General features: G+C 58.3%; 1 protein-coding gene across 2 annotated transcripts in view; it reads left to right on the forward strand.

The window, feature by feature from the left end:
* The first annotated feature begins 2,268 nt into the window (after positions 1-2,268).
* CELSR3 (cadherin EGF LAG seven-pass G-type receptor 3) overlaps positions 2,269-20,126 on the forward strand; it is a 28,629-nt gene continuing 10,771 nt past the window's right edge. The window contains exons 1-22 of one of the 2 annotated variants that reach the window (XM_061396904.1): positions 2,269-7,441; positions 9,291-9,941; positions 10,541-10,766; positions 10,997-11,112; positions 11,437-11,525; positions 11,649-11,806; positions 12,352-12,515; positions 12,774-12,899; positions 12,992-13,161; positions 13,795-13,980; positions 14,516-14,632; positions 15,125-15,296; positions 15,442-15,583; positions 15,682-15,802; positions 16,095-16,278; positions 16,569-16,670; positions 16,890-16,904; positions 18,269-18,363; positions 18,584-18,793; positions 19,023-19,218; positions 19,467-19,622; positions 19,944-20,118. In XM_061396904.1, coding sequence (XP_061252888.1) covers positions 3,700-7,441; positions 9,291-9,941; positions 10,541-10,766; positions 10,997-11,112; positions 11,437-11,525; positions 11,649-11,806; positions 12,352-12,515; positions 12,774-12,899; positions 12,992-13,161; positions 13,795-13,980; positions 14,516-14,632; positions 15,125-15,296; positions 15,442-15,583; positions 15,682-15,802; positions 16,095-16,278; positions 16,569-16,670; positions 16,890-16,904; positions 18,269-18,363; positions 18,584-18,793; positions 19,023-19,218; positions 19,467-19,622; positions 19,944-20,118 — 7,313 coding nt within the window. In that variant the 5' untranslated portion in view covers positions 2,269-3,699. The remainder of the gene's footprint in view (positions 7,442-9,290; positions 9,942-10,540; positions 10,767-10,996; positions 11,113-11,436; positions 11,526-11,648; positions 11,807-12,351; positions 12,516-12,773; positions 12,900-12,991; positions 13,162-13,794; positions 13,981-14,515; positions 14,633-15,124; positions 15,297-15,441; positions 15,584-15,681; positions 15,803-16,094; positions 16,279-16,568; positions 16,671-16,889; positions 16,905-18,268; positions 18,364-18,583; positions 18,794-19,022; positions 19,219-19,466; positions 19,623-19,943; positions 20,119-20,126) is intronic. The other variant, XM_061396905.1, reaches the window with a different exon arrangement.

Genomic DNA, 20,126 nt, shown 5'->3' on the forward strand with positions numbered 1-20,126 from the left:
ATTATATCTGTTATGCTGATCTGTGGTCAATGATCTCTAATGTTATTTATTTTTGGCTGTACCAGGAAGCCTGCTGTCTTTGGGGTCGCACAGAGTCGGACACGACTGAAGCAACTTAGCAGCAGCAGCAGCAGAAGCAGCAGCAGTACCAGGAAGCATGTGGGATCTTAGATCCCCAACCAGGGATCAAACTTGGCCCTCCGCAGTGGAAGTGCAGGGTCCTAACCACTGGACTGCCAGGGAATTCCTTGATGTTACTTTTAAAAAGATGATGTTTAGGCCCACCCAAGGATGCCAAAAAAAAAAAAAAAATTGATTATGATTCACTGAAGGCTTAGATGATGGTTAGCATTTTTTAGCAAAAAGGTGGGGTTTTCTTTGGTTTTTTGTTTTTTCTTTTTCAGCCATTTGTCATGAAGGATCTTAGTTCCCTGAGCAGGGATCAAACCTGTGCCTCCTGCAGTGAAAGGCAGAGTCTTAACCACAGACCAACAGGGAAGTCCTAGCAATAAGGTATTTTTAATTAATGTATGTACATTTTTTTTAGACATAGTACTGTTGCACACTTAACAGACTGTAGTCTAAACACAAATTTTATATTCCCTGGGAAACCAAAACATTTGTATAATTCACTTTACTGTGATATTTGCTTTATTGCCGTGGTCTGTAACCAAACCCACAGTATCTCTGAGGTATGCCTGTATTAAATCTTCCAATCTTTGAACATAGTTTTGCATTCCATTTATGTCTTTATGTTTCTATTTTTTCTTTCAGTGTTTATTGAGATATAATTGACCATATAGTTTAAGGTATACAACATAATGATTTGACTTACATCATGAAATGATTATGACAGCGTTCAGTGTCAATGTTTTATTGTATGTGTGAAGAGTCATTGCACATACTGCATTATATTTATTCCTGGAATTTTACGTTGCACGATGCTACTGTAAATTGCATCATGAAGAAAAGTTTTCACTTGTTGATATATAGAAATTACAACTGATTTTTATATATTGACTTTGCATCCAGTGACTTTGCTAAACTCTAATAACTTATCTGTAAGTTCTTTTGGCTTTTTTGCATACACATTCCTGTTGCTTGGGAATACTTTTTTTTTTCCTTTCTAATCCTTATACCTTTTTACTATTTTTTTTTTTTTAACCTTACTACACTGTTGAAGCCCTCCAATATAATATTAAGGCTTAAGGTCAAGAATTCAAAGTGTTGTTTTTCTCTAGTAATGCTCTGCTGCTCCAGAGGTAAGGAATTCACAAATAGTCTGTTTTAACTGGGGTTAGATTTTAGCCCAGTGAGTTTATCTAAGAAGAGCCAGGGTAGGAGAACTGTTATCAGACTGGCTAATGGTTAAGGTAAGGACTTCCCAGGTGGCTTCATGATAAAACAATCCCCCTGCAATGCAGGTGACAAGGGCAAATACAGGGTAGAGAGGAAAAGGCATGAGGAGAGGATCTGAAATGTCCTAGAGGGCAGTGGAAAGAGGAGCTCTACTTGCTTTGCCTTTACAGGGAGCATGAGAAGCTGTCACCGGGGGTGGGGCATAGAGGTGAGGGCAGAGGGAGACGGACAGGCTTCCACAGAAAAGCAGCCGAAAAGAGAGGACAGCAGTGGAGGCAGAACTTCAGGGAGGACACGGAGCGTCCTCTGCAGGCACCAAGGGTGTTAAGGCAAGGTCCCAGTCTTCTAGCCCTAGGACAGGGAGCAGGGCATAACTTGGCCACGATCCCTTTAAACCTCAGAACCTTTGCCCACACAGCCTCCAAGACCTAGGTGGCTCTTCCATCTTTTGGTTATTCAAAGATCTACTCAGGCAGATGGTTACACTGGCTCAGGCACCTCCTCTGGGATCCAGCATCCCTCTCCCTAGCGTCCCACCTATCTACAACCTTCGTTAGTGTAAAGCTTTCCGCCCTCCTCTCGTTAGATCGTGAACCCTGAGGGCGAAGGTGCGATGGAAACCATGTCTTTGGCTTCCCTCCTCCAGCCCCTGCACCGAGCTCCCATCCAACCAAGGTCTGCCTTCAGCACCTCTCCAACGCCCATAGTAACCCAGACCGTACTTTCTTTGCTCTGACCTTAGGAAGTCCTCAGATTCTGAGACACCAGAGGGCACCACTGGAGCCCACCCACCGGCTCTCCGTAGTCACATGAGGTGCTGGAACTGGGAATCCCGCCTCCTGGAAGCGAAAAAGTCAATAAAGGGGCCTAAGAATATGCCATTTGATTGGTTAGTGGTGATGTCATAGGTACCGTTTGGGGCGGGCCAGAGGCCGAAGCCCAAGTTCTCGGCTGGTTCCAAGCAGGAGCCGCGCCCCTTGGAGCGTTCGGGGCCTTAGCCCTAAACCTCTCCTCGATCCAGGGACGCCGACGCCTTCTGACTGTGGCGTTGCAGCCCACTATCGGTGCTGCTTTACAGGCTGGGCCGTAGAACACCTCCTGGATTGTCTCTCCCGGCTATTCTGGAACCAGCGGAGCCTCCTCCCCCCAGACAATGAGTCTGCCGTGGGGGTGGAGCCACCCATTGTCCCAATAGAAACAGTGACTTTCTGATTGGAACGCTCGGTGTTCACGCCCCACGCCCCCGCTCGTCTTCGGTGACGTTTATTCCCCGGCGTCTGCCCATTGGATCTTACTTGAGTCTTACTTGAGCCGGGAGTAGAACAGCGCGGGCAAAACTGAGCTTTTCCATTAGTTCCTTCAAAGGGTTAAGGGACGCAGTCGTAGAGCGCAAGGGAAGGGATCGGAGGAATCCGAGCCTCAGTCCTGCGGCAACGCAGGGTTCATGTGGTATTCCAGAACACTGGAGACCCGCTACCCAAGAGAGGGGTGTAATTTCCAGTGGAAGAGCAGCCGGCCGAAAAACCAGGGAAGTTTAGCTTCTGTTCCGGCTTCGGGCGGGTCACCTCTGGTCCCTGCTCGGTTGGGGCGCTCCAAACAAGCAGATGGTCGCGACATGTTTCATGAGTTAAAACTCACTGATCGAACAGTTAAGGCTGTTCGGGCAGCTGGCACCCCAAGTCACTTCCGACCTCATGATGGTATCTCCACCCAAGAGTTGAGAGAAAACTCTGCACATCGTAGGCACCAAAATTTCAGACCAAATTCCGGGACAGGGTTCGGAACTAGTGGTCAGGAAGGCGGGGCATAAGAGATCTGCAAGCAGAAGGCCGAAGACAGAGCTGAGACAGCGCCCTAGAGGGAGGGAGGCGGGTGAGGGCGGTGGCCACGAAAAGGAGGGTGGGACCAGGGGTGGTGAATCTCCCTGCCCGGTTCAGCACCGTGGGCAGCACTCGCGTTCTGCCCTCAATAAAGATGGCGATCATGACTTCTAAGTCGGCAGCTGCCATGCGCGATGGCCTGTGCCATCGGATTTGGAGCTCCAGGGCGGGGATGGAATGAACCATCGCAGCGGCCGGGAGCCATGTTGGAGCGGCGGGAGGCGGCAGCAGCGTCAGGGATGCTGTGGTGGGGGCGGCAAAAGCCGGGGCCGCTCGCCAAAGGGCCTCTGGCCGCGAAGTAGATGGTGCCCAGAGGGTGGCAACGGCGTGGAGCGACAGGCCTAGAGGCAGGGGACTGGGGTGGCGGCAGGGGTCCGGGTGGGGGTCCGAGCAGCGAGGCGGGCCCAAGGCCTGGACCGGGGTGGAGGACAGTGGAGGCAGTGTGGGGAAGTGGGGGGTGATGGCGAGGCGGCAGCCGTGGTGGGATCTCAGGGGGCCGACGACCCCGCTACTCCTGCTCCTTTCCCTCCTCTCTTTGTTCCCTCTTAGCCGGGAGGAGCTGGGGGACGGTGGGGGCCACGGCTGGGATCCGGGGGTAGCTGCTGCTACGGGACCAGGGGCGCGGATCGGCAACGGAGCCTTAGCTCTTTGTCCCGAGCCTCCCGGGGTCCGAGAGGACGGAGAGCCTGGCCTGGGAGTCAGGGAACCTGTCTTCGTGGGGCTCCGAGGGGGAAGGCAAAGCGCCCAAAGCGGTCGAGGGCCCCCGGAGCAGCCGGGGCTGGGAGCGGAATATGGGGTCAAGACATTTGGCAGCCGCGGGCGGGAGACCGGACAAGGACCAGGGTCTCTGTTATGCTGGCGCCCAGAGGTCTCCTCTTGCAGGCGGATAGGGCCTTTGCGAAGAGATAGTCTGTCACCAGAGGGTTTGTCCCCAGGGGTCCCAGGCCCGGAGAACAACCCTCCCTTCCCTTCGGACCTTCTGATTCGGCCCCGTGGTTCTCAGCCGGTGTCCTCTCGGAGGAATACTGGGAGAGGCTCCTCCCCAAAAGTGGGAACCACGCGCTGCTGCGGGGAACTGTGGGGACCAGGGCGCAGGGGTCAAAGCGAGAGAACAGCGACATCCCGAGCGAGGAGGACAGGCCCCCGGTCGGACCGCCCTCCCGGGGCCGTGGGATCTGGCCCCGGACTGGATTCAGCACCTCGCACAGCGAGGACAGCTCCCGAGTCTGGTTCAGCACCGCGCGAGTCTCGGACAGCTCCCGAGCCTACGCCCGAGCGCATGCGCTCCCGAGGTCTCTTCCGCCGCCGCTTCCTCCCGCAGCGCCCCGGGCCGCGCCCCCCTGGGGCCCCGGCCCGGCCTGGAGCCTGGAGAATACCCCTAGAGGGCCGGGCCCGCCCCCGTCGCGCCGCGAACCGCCACCCACAGTTTCCGCAGTACAACTACCAGGCACTAGTGCCGGAGAATGAGGCGGCGGGTACCGCGGTGCTACGCGTAGTGGCGCAGGACCCGGACACCGGAGAGGCTGGGCGCCTAGTCTACTCGCTGGCTGCGCTCATGAACAGCCGCTCTCTAGAGCTGTTCAGCATAGATCCGCAGAGCGGCCTTATCCGCACAGAGGCTGCTCTGGACCGCGAGAGCATGGATCGCCACTACCTGCGCGTGACGGCGCAGGATCATGGCTCACCGCGCCTCTCTGCCACCACCATGGTGGCCGTTACAGTCGCCGACCGCAATGACCACGCGCCGGTATTTGAGCAGGCGCAATACCGGGAGACGCTTCGCGAGAACGTGGAAGAGGGCTACCCCATCCTGCAGCTGCGTGCCACAGATGGTGACGCGCCCCCCAACGCCAACCTGCGTTACCGCTTTGTGGGGCCTCCAGCTGCGCGCGCCGCCGCCGCTGATGCCTTCGAAATTGATCCGCGCTCGGGCCTCATCAGCACCAGCGGTCGTGTGGACCGCGAGCACATGGAAAGTTACGAGCTGGTGGTGGAGGCCAGCGACCAGGGCCAAGAGCCCGGGCCGCGCTCTGCCACCGTGCGTGTGCACATAACCGTGCTGGACGAGAATGACAACGCGCCCCAGTTTAGCGAGAAACGCTATGTGGCACAGGTGCGCGAGGATGTGCGCCCCCATACGGTGGTGCTACGCGTCACAGCCACGGACCGGGATAAGGATGCCAATGGACTAGTGCACTACAACATCATCAGTGGTAACAGCCGCGGCCACTTTGCCATTGACAGCCTCACAGGCGAGATCCAGGTGGTGGCCCCTCTGGATTTTGAAGCAGAGCGAGAGTATGCCTTGCGCATCCGGGCTCAGGATGCAGGCCGCCCCCCGCTGTCCAACAACACTGGCCTGGCCAGCATCCAGGTGGTGGACATCAATGACCATACTCCTATCTTTGTCAGTACACCCTTCCAGGTCTCTGTCCTGGAAAATGCACCCCTGGGCCACTCAGTCATCCACATTCAGGCAGTGGATGCAGACCATGGAGAGAATTCCAGACTGGAGTATTCCCTAACTGGCGTGGCACCCGATACACCCTTTGTGATAAACAGTGCCACTGGCTGGGTCTCTGTGAGCGGTCCATTGGACCGTGAGTCTGTGGAACATTACTTCTTTGGTGTGGAGGCCCGGGACCATGGCTCGCCCCCACTCTCAGCCTCAGCCAGCGTTACAGTGACTGTGCTGGATGTTAATGACAATCGGCCTGAGTTCACCATGAAAGAGTACCACCTCCGACTGAATGAAGATGCGACTGTGGGCACCAGTGTGGTCAGTGTGACTGCTGTAGACCGTGATGCCAACAGTGCCATCAGCTACCAGATCACAGGAGGTAACACTCGGAATCGCTTTGCTATCAGCACCCAGGGGGGTGTAGGTCTGGTGACGCTGGCCCTGCCCCTGGACTACAAGCAGGAACGCTACTTCAAGCTGGTGCTAACTGCATCTGACCGTGCCCTTCATGATCACTGCTATGTGCACATCAACATCACAGATGCCAACACTCACCGGCCTGTGTTTCAAAGTGCCCACTACTCAGTGAGTGTGAATGAGGATCGGCCAGTGGGTAGCACCGTGGTGGTCATCAGTGCCTCTGACGATGATGTGGGTGAGAACGCTCGCATCACTTATCTCCTGGAAGACAACCTGCCCCAGTTCCGCATTGACACGGACTCAGGGGCCATTACCCTGCAGGCCCCCCTGGACTATGAAGACCAGGTTACTTACACACTGGCTATTACAGCTCGGGACAACGGCATCCCACAGAAGGCAGACACTACTTATGTGGAGGTGATGGTCAATGATGTGAATGATAACGCTCCGCAGTTTGTGGCCTCCCACTACACAGGGCTGGTCTCTGAGGATGCCCCGCCTTTCACCAGCGTCCTGCAGATCTCAGCCACTGACCGGGATGCTCATGCCAATGGCCGGGTCCAGTACACTTTCCAGAACGGGGAAGATGGGGATGGAGATTTTACCATTGAACCCACCTCTGGCATTGTCCGCACCGTGAGGCGGCTGGATCGGGAGGCGGTGCCAGTGTATGAACTGACTGCCTACGCAGTGGACCGAGGTGTGCCCCCACTCCGGACTCCAGTTAGCATCCAGGTGACAGTGCAGGATGTCAATGACAATGCACCGGTCTTCCCAGCTGAGGAGTTTGAGGTGCGAGTGAAGGAGAACAGCATTGTGGGCTCGGTGGTGGCCCAGATCACTGCGGTGGATCCGGATGAAGGCCCCAATGCTCATATAATGTACCAGATCGTGGAAGGGAACATCCCTGAGCTGTTCCAAATGGATATCTTCTCGGGAGAGTTGACGGCACTCATTGACCTGGACTACGAAGCTCGCCAAGAATACATAATTGTTGTGCAGGCCACATCAGCCCCTCTAGTCAGTCGGGCCACTGTACACGTCCGCTTGGTTGACCAGAATGACAACAGCCCTGTGCTCAACAACTTCCAGATCCTCTTCAACAACTACGTATCCAACCGCTCGGACACCTTCCCCTCAGGCATCATTGGACGCATCCCAGCTTATGATCCAGATGTCTCTGACCACCTCTTCTACTCCTTTGAGCGGGGCAATGAGCTGCAGCTGCTGGTGGTAAACCAGACCAGCGGAGAGCTCCGACTCAGCCGCAAACTAGACAACAACCGCCCACTGGTGGCCTCCATGTTGGTGACTGTCACAGGTGAGGGGCGGGGGTTAAGCAAGTGAGCCAGTGACCTTAGCCTGTCAGGTCCTCAGGGCCCCCCACAAGGCACTTCAAAGAGGGGTTTCCAGACTTTCCAAGAATCCCTTAAGTGCTGCGTTCCTGCACGCCACAGGATCTGCCATAGACCTCCCAGGTTAGGGTCATATAGTCTCTGCTTAGGGTCTTGGACAGTCTCCACTGAACCCCGAAGATTCTAGGGCGTTATGAGCAGACCTCATAAAGACTCTTAAACTGCTTTATTTAAATAATTACTTTTTTAAATTTCTTTTTGGCTGTGCTGGCTTTCTTTCAGTTGTGGCAAGAAGGGTCTACTCTCTAGTTTCAGCATGCAGGCTTCCCATTGCAGTCATTTCTCTTGTTGCAGAGCGTGGGCTCTGGGGCACTTGGACTTCAGTAGTTGAAGCACAGGGGGTCAGTAGTTGTGGTTCCGGGCTCTAGAGCACAGCTCAGTAAGTTGTGGCACACGCACTTGGTTGCTCTGTGGCACGTGGGCTCTTCCCAGATCGGAGATTAAATTCCATTTGTCTCCTGCATAGGCAGGAGGATTGTTTACCACTGAGCCACCAGGGAAGCCCAAGAACCGTCTGCTTGTTAATCTAGGGATTGCTCTCCTCCTTCTGAAAGGCTGGAGTAATGCTCTGGATGTCCCAGGAAAAGCCAGCATCATACCCCTGTTCAGATGAAGCGTTACTTTGGGTCCATTCTGACTCTCAGCCTGTGGAGAAGAGGGAGGCCAATCGTTTAGTGGTCGGGAACAGCATCTTCCCTTGGCAGCTTCAGACAGAGAGCAGACCCATATTAGCCTGGCTGCTATCGATGGGGCTGATTGAGCCCCTGCCCATTGGGAGAAAGTCTGGAGATCCACTTGTCTCTTCTGCAGCCGTGGACCAAGGCTTTTACAAACTGTTCCCTCAAAGGAGAGTGCGGGTGGGAAAAGCTCTTGCAGGCCTAAATACTGGAGGCTGCAGGGGTTGGGACAGACTTTACCAGTGCTTATTCTCCAATTCTGAGGCATAGGACTCCTGGCACTGCCAAAGAAGGCACATCTTCATTCATCCCTCAATTCCCTGGACAACAAACCCTGTCAGCCACCCAATGTGTGGAGATGAGGCATATAAGCACCTCATCCTCATTTCTGAGGGTGGCCACTGAAATCGCAGGACCCAGGTCTGGGGTGATGGGCAGCTTGCTGATCCAAGGATGCTGCGGAGGAGGTCAGGGTCCAAGATTCTCTTGGAGAGAAGGAACTTGCTGACCCAGGGTTCTGGAGATGCGGTTGAGTGGTCACAGGCCTAGGGACCCTTCTAGTGAGCTGGGAAGACAGTTGGATAACCAGAGATAGGGAATAGGTGATCCCTCACCTGGAGGATATTCTCAGAGGGGATGTTTTGCTAGTTCTGTAGTGCTGGGGAATGGGAGGAAAGAAAGTCAGTCATCAGTGGCCTTTGCTCCTCTTTCTATCCTGATTGGCCTGCTGACCATAAACCTGGGGAAGGGTGGGTTACTGATCACTTAGGGACTATCTTGTGTGCTGTTGGAGGAATGACCTGCTGACCCATGGGCACTACTGGCGGGCAGAGAGTGGGTGGGTTGATCCCTGGCTCAGGCCATTCCCCATGCCGGAAGGAGGGGACAGGAAACAGTACCTTGCTGACACCTTGGTGCAGAGAGAGTTGGTGATCATAAGCCGAGACCCCCTTGTGTCCTGGTAAGGTCAGCCCACTAACACAGAGGTGCTGGGGGACTGGGCCAGTAACCCTCCTCTGTCCCTGGGAGGGGCGGGCGCTGACCCCACACTGACCTCCTCCCCCATTTCCACCGGCAGATGGGCTGCACAGTGTGACGGCCCAGTGCGTGCTTCGCGTGGTCATCATAACTGAGGAGCTGCTGGCCAACAGCCTCACCGTGCGCCTGGAGAACATGTGGCAAGAACGCTTCCTGTCGCCACTTCTGGGCCACTTCCTGGAAGGCGTGGCTGCGGTACTTGCCACCCCCGCCGAGGACGTCTTCATCTTCAACATCCAGAACGACACGGACGTGGGGGGCACCGTGCTCAACGTGAGCTTCTCGGCACTGGCGCCCCGCGGGGCTGGAGCCGGCTCTACAGGCCCCTGGTTCAGCTCCGAAGAGCTGCAGGAGCAGCTGTACGTGCGCCGCGCCGCCCTGGCCGCCCGCTCGCTGCTGGACGTGCTGCCCTTCGACGACAACGTGTGCCTGCGCGAGCCCTGTGAGAACTACATGAAGTGCGTGTCGGTGCTGCGCTTTGACTCCTCTGCGCCCTTCTTGGCCTCCGCCTCTACGCTCTTTAGACCCATCCAGCCCATCGCAGGCCTGCGCTGCCGCTGCCCGCCCGGTTTCACGGGAGACTTCTGCGAGACGGAGCTCGACCTCTGCTACTCCAACCCCTGCCGCAACGGCGGCGCCTGCTCACGGCGTGAGGGCGGCTACACCTGCGTTTGCCGGCCGCGCTTCACGGGTGAGCGGGGCGCGGGGCTGGGGGAACAGGAGGCAGAGTGGGGGGCGGAAGTCAGTGCTGAGCATTGGGCATCACTCTTGAGCCACCCGGGGTCAAGTTGGGCGCGGTTATTCCAGAAGCGGTAGAACCCGGCAGAGAGGGAGTCTAAGGCCGCGAAGAAATAAAGGTCTTGGCTGGGCCAACCCCCTGGTGGCTCAGATGGTAAACAACCTGCCTGCAGTGCAGGAGACCTGGGTGGGGAAGATCCCCTGGAGAAGGGAATGGCTACACACTCCAGTATTCTTGCCTGGGAAATTCCACGGACAGAGGAGCCTGTCAGGCTACAGTCCATGGGGTCGCAGAGTCAGACACCACTGAGCAAGCATCTAACAGTTTAACTGGGCAGAGGAAGAGGAAGGGGCGTGACCCTGGGGAGGGGCATGGCCGGAAGGGGAGAGAGGGCAGGGTCTGGTATAATAGGGGCATGCCCACAGCGAGCGGGACTTTTGCATCTTCTTGGCTCTCACCTGGAGATCGTGGCCTTCGGAGGGGCGGGGCCCGCTGGAGCCGGGGGCGGGGCGTGGTCTGACCCCGCCTCTGCCGCCGACTTGACCCTCTAGGCGAAGACTGCGAGCTGGACACGGAAGCCGGACGCTGCGTCCCGGGCGTCTGCCGCAACGGGGGCACCTGTGCCAACGGGCCGGACGGCGGCTTCCGCTGCCAGTGCCCGGCGGGCGGTGCCTTCGAGGGTCCGCGCTGCGAAGTGGCGGCGCGCTCCTTCCCACCCAGTTCTTTCGTCATGTTCCGCGGCCTTCGACAGCGCTTCCACCTCACGCTGTCCCTCTCGTAGGTGCTCGCCCGCATCTGCGCGCCCGCACGGGGTCCCCACCACCTCCAAGACCCTGGTTCCTGACTGCCCCCATCCTGGCGTCCCATGGGACACCGCCCCCTCCCCGCCCTCCCTCATCACTTCCTCCCTCACCTAGCCTGGGTGGGCTCCCTCAGACCTTCTTGTCACAGGGATGGTGGGTGTGAGGAGGGGGTCTTGCTTGTGACGGGCCCCTCCCCAACCCCAGGTTTGCCACGGTGCAGCCCAGTGGGCTGCTCTTCTACAACGGACGCCTGAACGAGAAGCACGACTTCCTGGCCCTGGAGCTCGTGGCTGGGCAAGTGAGGCTCACATATTCCACCGGTGGGTGCCCCCGCCCCGTGGGTCAGTGTAGGGACGAGGGGGTGCATGTGTGGGGAAGTTGGCTGGGGGTGGGGTGTGAACCCCCCAGGCCCTCCTGAACATGTAGCTCCACCCATGCCCAACAGACCACTTTCTCTCTCCATGAAGGCTGTGCTTCTCCCACGTGTCCAGAGGCACTCTGGTCCGGCCAGTGTGGCCACCAGCAGGGGGACGTTATCTGATGCATCCAGGGTCACCCTGGGAGTAGCTGTGCTTGCATGAGTGGGTAGGGGGAGGGGAGGCCTCACAGCTCTAGACCAGCCTCCATACACAGCTGCCTTGCAGGTGAGTCCAACACAGTGGTCAGCCCCACGGTTCCAGGGGGCCTCAGTGACGGGCAGTGGCACACAGTGCATCTGAGATACTACAACAAGGTGGGCACCACCCTCGGCCTGGGAGTGCAGGGAAGGGGCTGGGATACCAGGTTCTGGGATACCAGGTTCTGGGATACCAGGTGACCCCTGGGGGTCCTGTTGAGTGACGTGCCAGGTCTCTAGCCCCGGACAGATGCCCTGGGGGGTGCTCAGGGCCCCTCCAAGGACAAGGTGGCTGTGCTGAGCGTGGATGACTGCGATGTGGCTGTGGCTCTGCAGTTTGGGGCTGAGATTGGCAACTACTCGTGCGCGGCTGCCGGCACGCAAACAAGCTCCAAGAAGTGAGCTCCCCAGCCCCTGAGCCCCAAGCCCCCTGCCTGCCAGAGCCCACCCCACCTTTCCAATACTGCCTCCAAACTCTCCACCCTTGCCCAAACCACCAGATTTTCCTTTCCCCACTCGAATGCTGAAACCCCACTTCACCTTAGTCCCCATCTCTGTGTTCTACCCCAGACTCCCCTCTTGTACACATTCCCCCAGGCACCCACTCTCTCAAATTCTCTACTCTCTTGGTCTTGCTAATGCCCCACAGCCCCACCTGACCCCTATCACCCCCCCAGCCACCCTTCTGGCTCCCTTTTTCATCCTCATCTTCAACCCCAGCCCCTTCCACCTTTCCCCAGACCATCTACCCATCAGAAACTCTCCTTTGCACCCCCACAACTGAAGTCAGGCCCTAGTCCTTCCTCAGCCTGATCTTACCCTCCCCATTCAATCACCTTACCCTCTGAGTCCTACCCCCTCCATTTCCTATCCCCTCCCCCAACCCAGGAGCAAGCCTACCCTGGCCCCAGTCCCACCAATGACCTGGACCCCTGACCCCCAGGTCCCTGGACCTGACAGGCCCTCTGCTCCTGGGGGGTGTCCCCAACCTTCCCGAGAACTTCCCCGTGTCCCACAAGGACTTCGTTGGCTGCATGCGGGACCTGCATATCGATGGCCGCCGAGTGGACATGGCGTCCTTTGTCGCAAACAATGGCACCGTGGCAGGTAGGCCACGTCCCCATCATAGGGAAAAGGTGGAGGGCTTTATGGATGGACTCAAACTCTGACCACCTCCTTGTCTCCTTTTCTGGCAAGCATTCTGCTGCAGTCTGGCCTTTAGGACCTGAGTCCAACCAACTCCACCCCCTGCAAGAACATGGGGCTGAGGTCTTGGGCACTTTCAGCCCCCCAGGCCCTGTATTTTGTCCAGCGCTTGTGCCCTCTCTCGTGTTCTCATGGCCTCCATGTACTTTTCTCTCTCAGGCTGCCAGGCCAAGCTGCACTTTTGTGACTCGGGCCCCTGCAAGAACAACGGCATCTGCTCAGAACGCTGGGGTGGCTTCAGCTGCGACTGCCCGGTGGGCTTTGGAGGCAAAGACTGTCGGCTCAGTGAGTGGGCAGCCCGGGGCAGGAAGGGCCTGTGGAGTATAGCTTCTGTTCTCAACGTGAGGCCTGTGACTCTGCTCCTTTTACCCCCCCAGCTATGGCCCATCCCCACCATTTTCGTGGCAACAGCACACTGAGCTGGGACTTTGGAAATGATGTGGCCGTGTCTGTGCCATGGTACCTGGGGCTGGCGTTTCGGACGCGGGTGAAGCAGGGGGTCCTGATGCAAGTCCAGGCTGGGCCACATAGCACACTCCTCTGTCAGGTGCGTCTGCCCTCCTGAGCCCTTCCCTAGACCCCAGCTCTCAATCTTTGAGGCCACCAGCTCCGTTCCTGTGGTTTCAGGCCTGGTCCCTGGTGGCTCAGATGATAAAACATCTGCCTGCAATGCAGGAGACCTGCATTTGATCCCTGGGTGGGGAAGATCCCCTGGAGAAGGCAATTGCAACCCACTCTAGTGTTCTTGCCTGGAGAACCCCATGGAGACAGGAGCCTGACAGGCTACAGTCCATGGGGTCGCAAACAGGACATGACTGAGAGACTAAGCGTGCGTGTGTGTGCGCACACACACACACATACACAGCATACTTCTCTACTAGGAGCACTGATCATACTTGACCCTGCTCTCGACCTTGGCCCTTGACCCTCTTCCCTATCATATCCTCTGCAGGTATAGCGTCCCAGCCTAGCTCTCCCCTGCCACCTGCACTAATCCATGACCCCTGCCCCTTAACTTTACTCTCAGAAGCATAGAGTGCCCTGGCATAGGGCCCTCCATGCCAAATATAGCCTGTCCCTCTTGTACTGACCTCTGCTCTTCGTGACCCCACCTCCTGACACTCCTGGCCCCTGCCCAGTGTGGGGCTCTGACCCCAGGGCTGTGCCTCTCTGCCCGCAGCTGGATCGGGGGTTGCTGTCTGTAACAGTGACCAGGGCCTCAGGCCGGGCTGCCCACCTCCTCCTGGACCAGATGATAGTCAGTGACGGCCGGTGGCACGATCTGCGGCTGGAGCTGCAGGAGGAGCCAGGTGGCCGGCGGGGCCACCATGTCCTCATGGTCTCATTGGACTTCAGTCTCTTCCAGGTCTGACTTCTAACCCTGGGGTGGTCCATTCTCAGCCTTCCGACCAGACCCACCTCATCAGAACCCCACTCAGTCCAACTCCTCTTCTTCCGTCCACTGCACATAGTCTGATGTTGTCTCCCGAGTCCCCCTCCTCACGTCCTTGCTCTAAGCCCATCCTGCTCCACCCTCCTCATGTCAGGGAGGCTATGCAGATTTCTGGCCTGGTCTTGGGGTACCTCTGTAGCTAGCACTTTGCCAAACTTCTTCTGGTCTCCTGATCGTCCCAGCTCAAAACCATGGAATTTCAGGGTCTATTCGGGGTCCAGGAGAGAGGGCCCAATCCAGAGCCCAGCTCTAGACTAAACCTTCCTGTCATTTATCCCCTGTGCTCCAGCAGGTCCTCTGTACTCGGGAGCATCTCATGCCCAGACCCGCCCTCTGGTCCAGACGTCCAGAGCGTGGTGCAAGGCTAGGATAAGGCCAAGGCTGCCACTGGGGTAGGGCAGGGGTTCATCGGTCCCCCCTCACCGTGCTGACTGTCCCCTTCCCCCAGGACACTTTGGCAGTGGGGAGTGAGCTGCAGGGCCTGAAGGTAAAGCGACTCCATGTGGGAGGCTTGCCCCATGGTGCTGAAGAGGAGGCTCCTCAGGGTCTGGTTGGCTGTATCCAGGTGAGGGTCAGCGTGCAAATACGAGGTGGGGCCTTAGGGTGAATGGTCAGAGATCAGGGGTGCCTTGAGACCCGAGATGCTGCATTCACCTGGAGGCTGGTGTAGGGGTAGTGGTGACCAGAGCCATCAGAGACAGGTCAGGCCCTTCTGTGCTGTTGGACGTGAGTGCAGCTTAGATGATCAAGGGCCATTAGAGGCCTATGTCAGGGAGAGCATACTTAGGGTTCTCATGGGGGCACTAAATGGGAATATTGGATCAGGGTTTAGGGTACCCACTCCAGCATTCTTGCGTGGAGAATTCCATGGACAGAGGGGCCTTGCCGGGCTACGGTGCATGGCGTCACAAAGAGTCGGACACAAACGAGCAACTAAGCACACCGGGGTTTGTAGGGAGATTGCATGTCAGGGGTCACGAGACCATGTGGGTGGCTCTGCTGGACTCGGGGCTGAGGTGCTCTAACATGGGTCTCACCTTGCCGCCTATGCCTGTAGGGAGTATGGTTTGGCTCCACGCCTTCGGGGTCCCCAGCCCTGCTTCCCCCAAGCCACCGGGTGAACGTGGAACCTGGCTGTGTCGTGACCAACGCCTGTGCCTCTGGACCCTGCCCTCCCCATGCTGACTGCCGAGACCTCTGGCAAACCTTTTCCTGTACCTGCTGGCCAGGTGGGGCCTGGGTGGGGGCAGCGTGATCTGGGGCTCATGGTGAAGACTGGGGGACCTGGAGAGGAGGCAGGCGCTGAGAAGGACAGATGCCTTCTTCCTCCCATGCCTGTGGCCAGTGTCCTCAGCTCCCTGACCCAACCCACAGGTTACTATGGCCCGGGCTGTGTGGACGCCTGCCTCTTGAACCCCTGTCAGAACCAGGGGTCATGCCGGCATCTCCCAGGGGCCCCCCATGGCTATACCTGCGACTGTGTAGGTGGCTATTTCGGGCACCACTGTGAACACAGGTAAGGGGCTGGGGGCTGAGGTGATGGAAAGAGTTGGAGAGGGTTGGGGAGGGTCGCTGAGCTATGGCGGAGGCATCTCACCTGGCTCTCCACCGCAGGATGGACCAGCAGTGCCCGCGGGGCTGGTGGGGGAGCCCGACGTGCGGCCCTTGCAACTGCGATGTTCACAAGGGCTTTGACCCCAACTGCAACAAGACAGACGGGCAGTGTCACTGCAAGGTGCGCCTGGCCCCTGGCCTTTCACCTGTGCTGTAGCCATTCTGTGATGCTTGCTGACCTCTGACACAGCCCCTGACCCCTTACCCCTACCCTGTGACCTAACTGCCACCTCTTGTCCTTGACATCTGACGCTTCCCTTATATTTCCCTTGAGACCCGTCTTCCTTCTGGCCTGTGGGCACTGTTCTGCCAATCCTTTGCCCTTGATTCCACCCACTCCCCAAGCCCTGACCTGAAATCCTCACCTTAAGCCCTGACCCCTGACCTCCAGCCCCTGACCCTGTCTCAAACAGGAGTTCCACTACCGACCTCGGGGCAGTGACTCATGCCTGCCGTGCGACTGCTACCCAGTGGGCTCCACCTCACGTTCCTGCGCCCCCCACAGTGGGCAGTGCCCCTGTCGCCCAGGAGCCCTTGGCCGCCAGTGCAACAGCTGTGACAGCCCTTTTGCAGAGGTGACAGCCAGCGGCTGCCGGGGTGAGCAGGCTCCACGTGCAGCAGGCTGGCTCTGGCATGTTGCCCGCCAAGTCCCATGGCATGCTTGGCTCTCTGGGTAGGGGCTCTGGATGGCTTCTTGTGCTGCCCAGGGGCTCCCACATTGGCCCCAAGTATTTTGATGGCCTGTCACAGAATCTGATGGGCCAGCTCCCCTGAGGCCAGCAGCAGAGTGGTAGGCAGTGGGCCTGGGGTAGGTGAGGGGTCAGCGGATGTGGCCATCCCTGGCCCCAACCCCTGGCTGCCTGCCTCACTGTCTTCTTCCTCCCTAGTGCTCTATGACGCCTGCCCCAAGTCCCTGAGGTCTGGTGTGTGGTGGCCGCAGACCAAGTTTGGCATCTTAGCCTCAGTGCCCTGTCCTCGGGGGGCCCTAGGTGAGTACGTGGGGGACAGGCACATTGCTGAGGGTGGCGATTGGCCTGTCCTCTGACCGCTAGAGCCACCTCTTTTCCTGAGTTGGTTGGCCTTGTTCCTGCCAAGAGGTGGGAGCTGGGTGGGGGGCGACATTGGTCCCTCGTTACCTCTTCGTGGCTCTGGCTCCCTCCCCCTGACCCTCACTGAGCCTCCGTCTGTTTCTCTTGGCTTCTGGGCAGGATTGCGGGGTGCAGGTAAGGGGTACGTGTTTGCTCAGGTGCGCTGCCCCCTCCCACTGCCAGAGCTTTTGCAGACCCCTCCTGCTGCCTGAAGTCCCTGCAGACCCCTCTCCACTGCCTGAGGTCTCTAAAAGCTCCTCCCAATTGCTTGAAGTCCCTGGAGGCCCTTCCCCACATACACACTTCCTAAGGTCCTTGTAGACTCCTGCTCAGTTCCTCAGCTTCCTGCAGGCCTCTTTCTACTGCCTGAGGTCTTGAAAGACCTCTGCCCTCCATTGGAGGACCCCACAGATTCCTCTCCGTTGCCTGAGGTCCTTACAGAACCCTCCCCGCTGCTTGAGGTCCCCACCACGGCTGGACCAAAGCTGTCTCGTGTGCATGCTCCTGTGCGTGTTTCCCTGTGCCTGCGCACGTGTCTATGTCTGTCTTTTGGGAAGGGGTCTCTGCGTTGAAGTCAGTGTTCTCTTGCTGGTGGCGACAAGCTCTCTTAAGGGCCAGGTCAATTTCATTCAACTTTCATGCCAGTCTCACAGATTAGGGAGAGATGGCAGCAAAGTCTTTGGGGAAGTTGAATTTTGTGTGGGAATTTTGATCCCCACCCTATTTTGGTCACAAAATTCTACTGGAAAACCTGGATGTCTGTGTGTGTGTGTGAAAGAGAGAGGGGGGGGAGCATTGTGTGTCTGTGTGTTTGTCCTGGGTCACACAGCATCTACTTTTGTGTAGGTGAGAGCATTGGCTTGTGTGTTTGGGTGCACATGCACCCACACACCCACACCCACACACACACACAGGGTTTCCCTGATAGCTCAGCTGGTAAAGAATCCGCCTGCAATGCAAGAGACCTGGTTTGATTTCTGGGTCGGCAAGATCCCCTGGAGAAAGGATAAGCTACCCACTCCAGTATTCTTGGGTTTCCCTGGTGGTTCAGTTGGTAAAGAATCCACCTGCAGTGTGGGAGACCTGGGTTCGATCCCTGGGTGGGGAAGATCTTCTGGAGGAGGGCATGGCAGCCAACTCTAGTATTCTGGCCTGGAAAAATCCCCAAGGACAGAGGAGCCCGGTGGCCTGCAGTCCATGGGGTCGCAAAGAGTCAGACACGATTGAGCGACTAGCACACACACACAGTCCCGCCCTTGTGTTCTCCTTTATGTCATGGCTGTTCGAAATGGTCCCCAGACCTCTAGGAATTGACTGATAAGCGCCTGGGGCCCATCTGGGCTGGGGATTGGGTCTTCTCCATCCTGGGGTGCAGCCATGGATGCCTACTCCCTGGTCCCTGCATCAGAGCTTCCTCTGGGGTAGAGGAGGGTGCTGTGGTTGCCTCCTCAGTGAAGGGGTCCAGGCCCCAGGACTGATCGAGGGTCACCTGCTTTCAGGTGCGGCCGTGCGGCTGTGCGATGAGGACCGGGGTTGGCTGGAGCCTGACCTCTTCAACTGTACCTCCCCAGCCTTCCGAGAACTCAATCTGCTGGTGAGACTGCCTGCACCTTGCCCTGCACACGAGACCGGCCCCAGCAGTGGCCCTGGCCCGTCTCCCCAGGCCCGTGGCGGGCCCTACACATCATGCCCCAGCCCTTGACATCCTGAGCTTTTCTGTGTAGTCCTTTAATCTGGCCAAACCCTTCTTCCCATGAGGCTTTTGAGAAAGGCCCAAGAGACCACAGATTGACCGCTTCTTCTTTATCCGGCAGCTGGATGGCCTGGAGCTGAATAAGACGGTCCTGGACACGGTGGAGGCCAAGAAGCTGGCTCAGAGGCTGCGGGAGGTGACCGGCCACACCGACCACTACTTCAGCCAGGACGTCCGAGTCACTGCCCGCCTGCTGGCCCACCTGCTGGCCTTTGAGAGCCGCCAGCAGGGCTTCGGGCTAACAGCCACACAGGATGCCCACTTCAATGAGGTGGGGCCGCACCCGGGGCTCCTGATTCCCTGGCCCCAGACCCCTGCCCCCCAGCTCAGGCCCCTCCTGATCCCCGGGAAGTGAAGCTCATGGGCTCTTTCTCCCACCTTGTCCACTCCAGACCTACTCCCTGCCTACTGGGGCCCCCCTAAGCACCTGGCCAGACCCCTCAGGCACCCCCTCACGTGTCCTTACCTGGCTGGGCCCGCTTTCACCTCCCTCCTCCCAGAATCTGCTGTGGGCCGGCTCTGCACTGCTCGCTCCAGAGACCGGGGACTTGTGGGCCGCGCTGGGGCAGCGGGCCCCCGGAGGCTCCCCGGGTAGCGCCGGGCTGGTGCAGCGCCTGGAAGAGTACGCAGCCACACTCGCGAGGAACATGGAACTCACGTACCTGAACCCCGTGGGGCTGGTGACACCCAACATCAGTATGTGGAGGGTGGGCTGGGGCAGGGGGCTGTGAACTCAGACCCGGAGGTCCGAGGGGTGGGGGCTGTGGGTGGCAACATTAGTGGCTCGAGACTGTGCTTGGCAGGGACGCAGGCTCTGCGCTGGTAGCCAGGAGGCCATATGGGTGCTGGGACTTGGGTCCAGAGTCGGGGGAGGCGGGAGGGGGAGATCCCTCAGCACAGGGTGGAGATCCTTGCTGGGTCTCACCCCTCTTCCTCTGGGGCAGTGCTCAGCATCGACCGCATGGAGCACCCCAGTCCCACCCGGGGGACTCGTCGCTACCCTCGTTACCACAGCAACCTTTTCCGGGGCCAGGATGCCTGGGACCCTCACACGCATGTGCTGCTGTCTTCCCAGGCCCCACGGCCATCCCCCGCTGAAGGTGAGAGGTCACCCCTGGGCCAGGTCTTGTTTCCCTGCCCAACCCCTGCCCAAAGCGGAACCCCGCATGGCCCTCCTGTCACTTCTCTCTTTGCCCAGACCCTCCCCCTCACTGCAAATGACCTCTGACAGGCCTGGATACTCAGGATTCAGCCCCAGGGGCCTGTGAGTTCTTCACCGGCACCTGCTCCCTGCACTCCCTGGTTCTGGACCCTCAGGGAAGAGATTCCCATGCTTGATGCTGGCTCTGGGTCAGAGCTGGGTCTGTGGGTGCTTGGGGGTCAGAGGTCACTGACAGTGGCTCCTCCCCCTCCTCCGGCAGTTCTGTACCCCAGCGGCAGCAGCATGGAAAATGCCACCACCTCGAGCATGGCACCCCCACCAGCCCCTCCAGAGCCCGAGCCCGAGCCTGGGATCTCCATTGTCATCCTCCTGGTTTACCGCACCCTTGGGGGGCTGCTCCCTGCCCAGTTCCAGGCCGAGCGCCGGGGTGCCAGGTATGAGT

Source organism: Bos javanicus, chromosome 22 (assembly GCF_032452875.1).
Source record: "Bos javanicus breed banteng chromosome 22, ARS-OSU_banteng_1.0, whole genome shotgun sequence".
NCBI classification, from domain to species: Eukaryota; Metazoa; Chordata; class Mammalia; order Artiodactyla; family Bovidae; genus Bos; species Bos javanicus.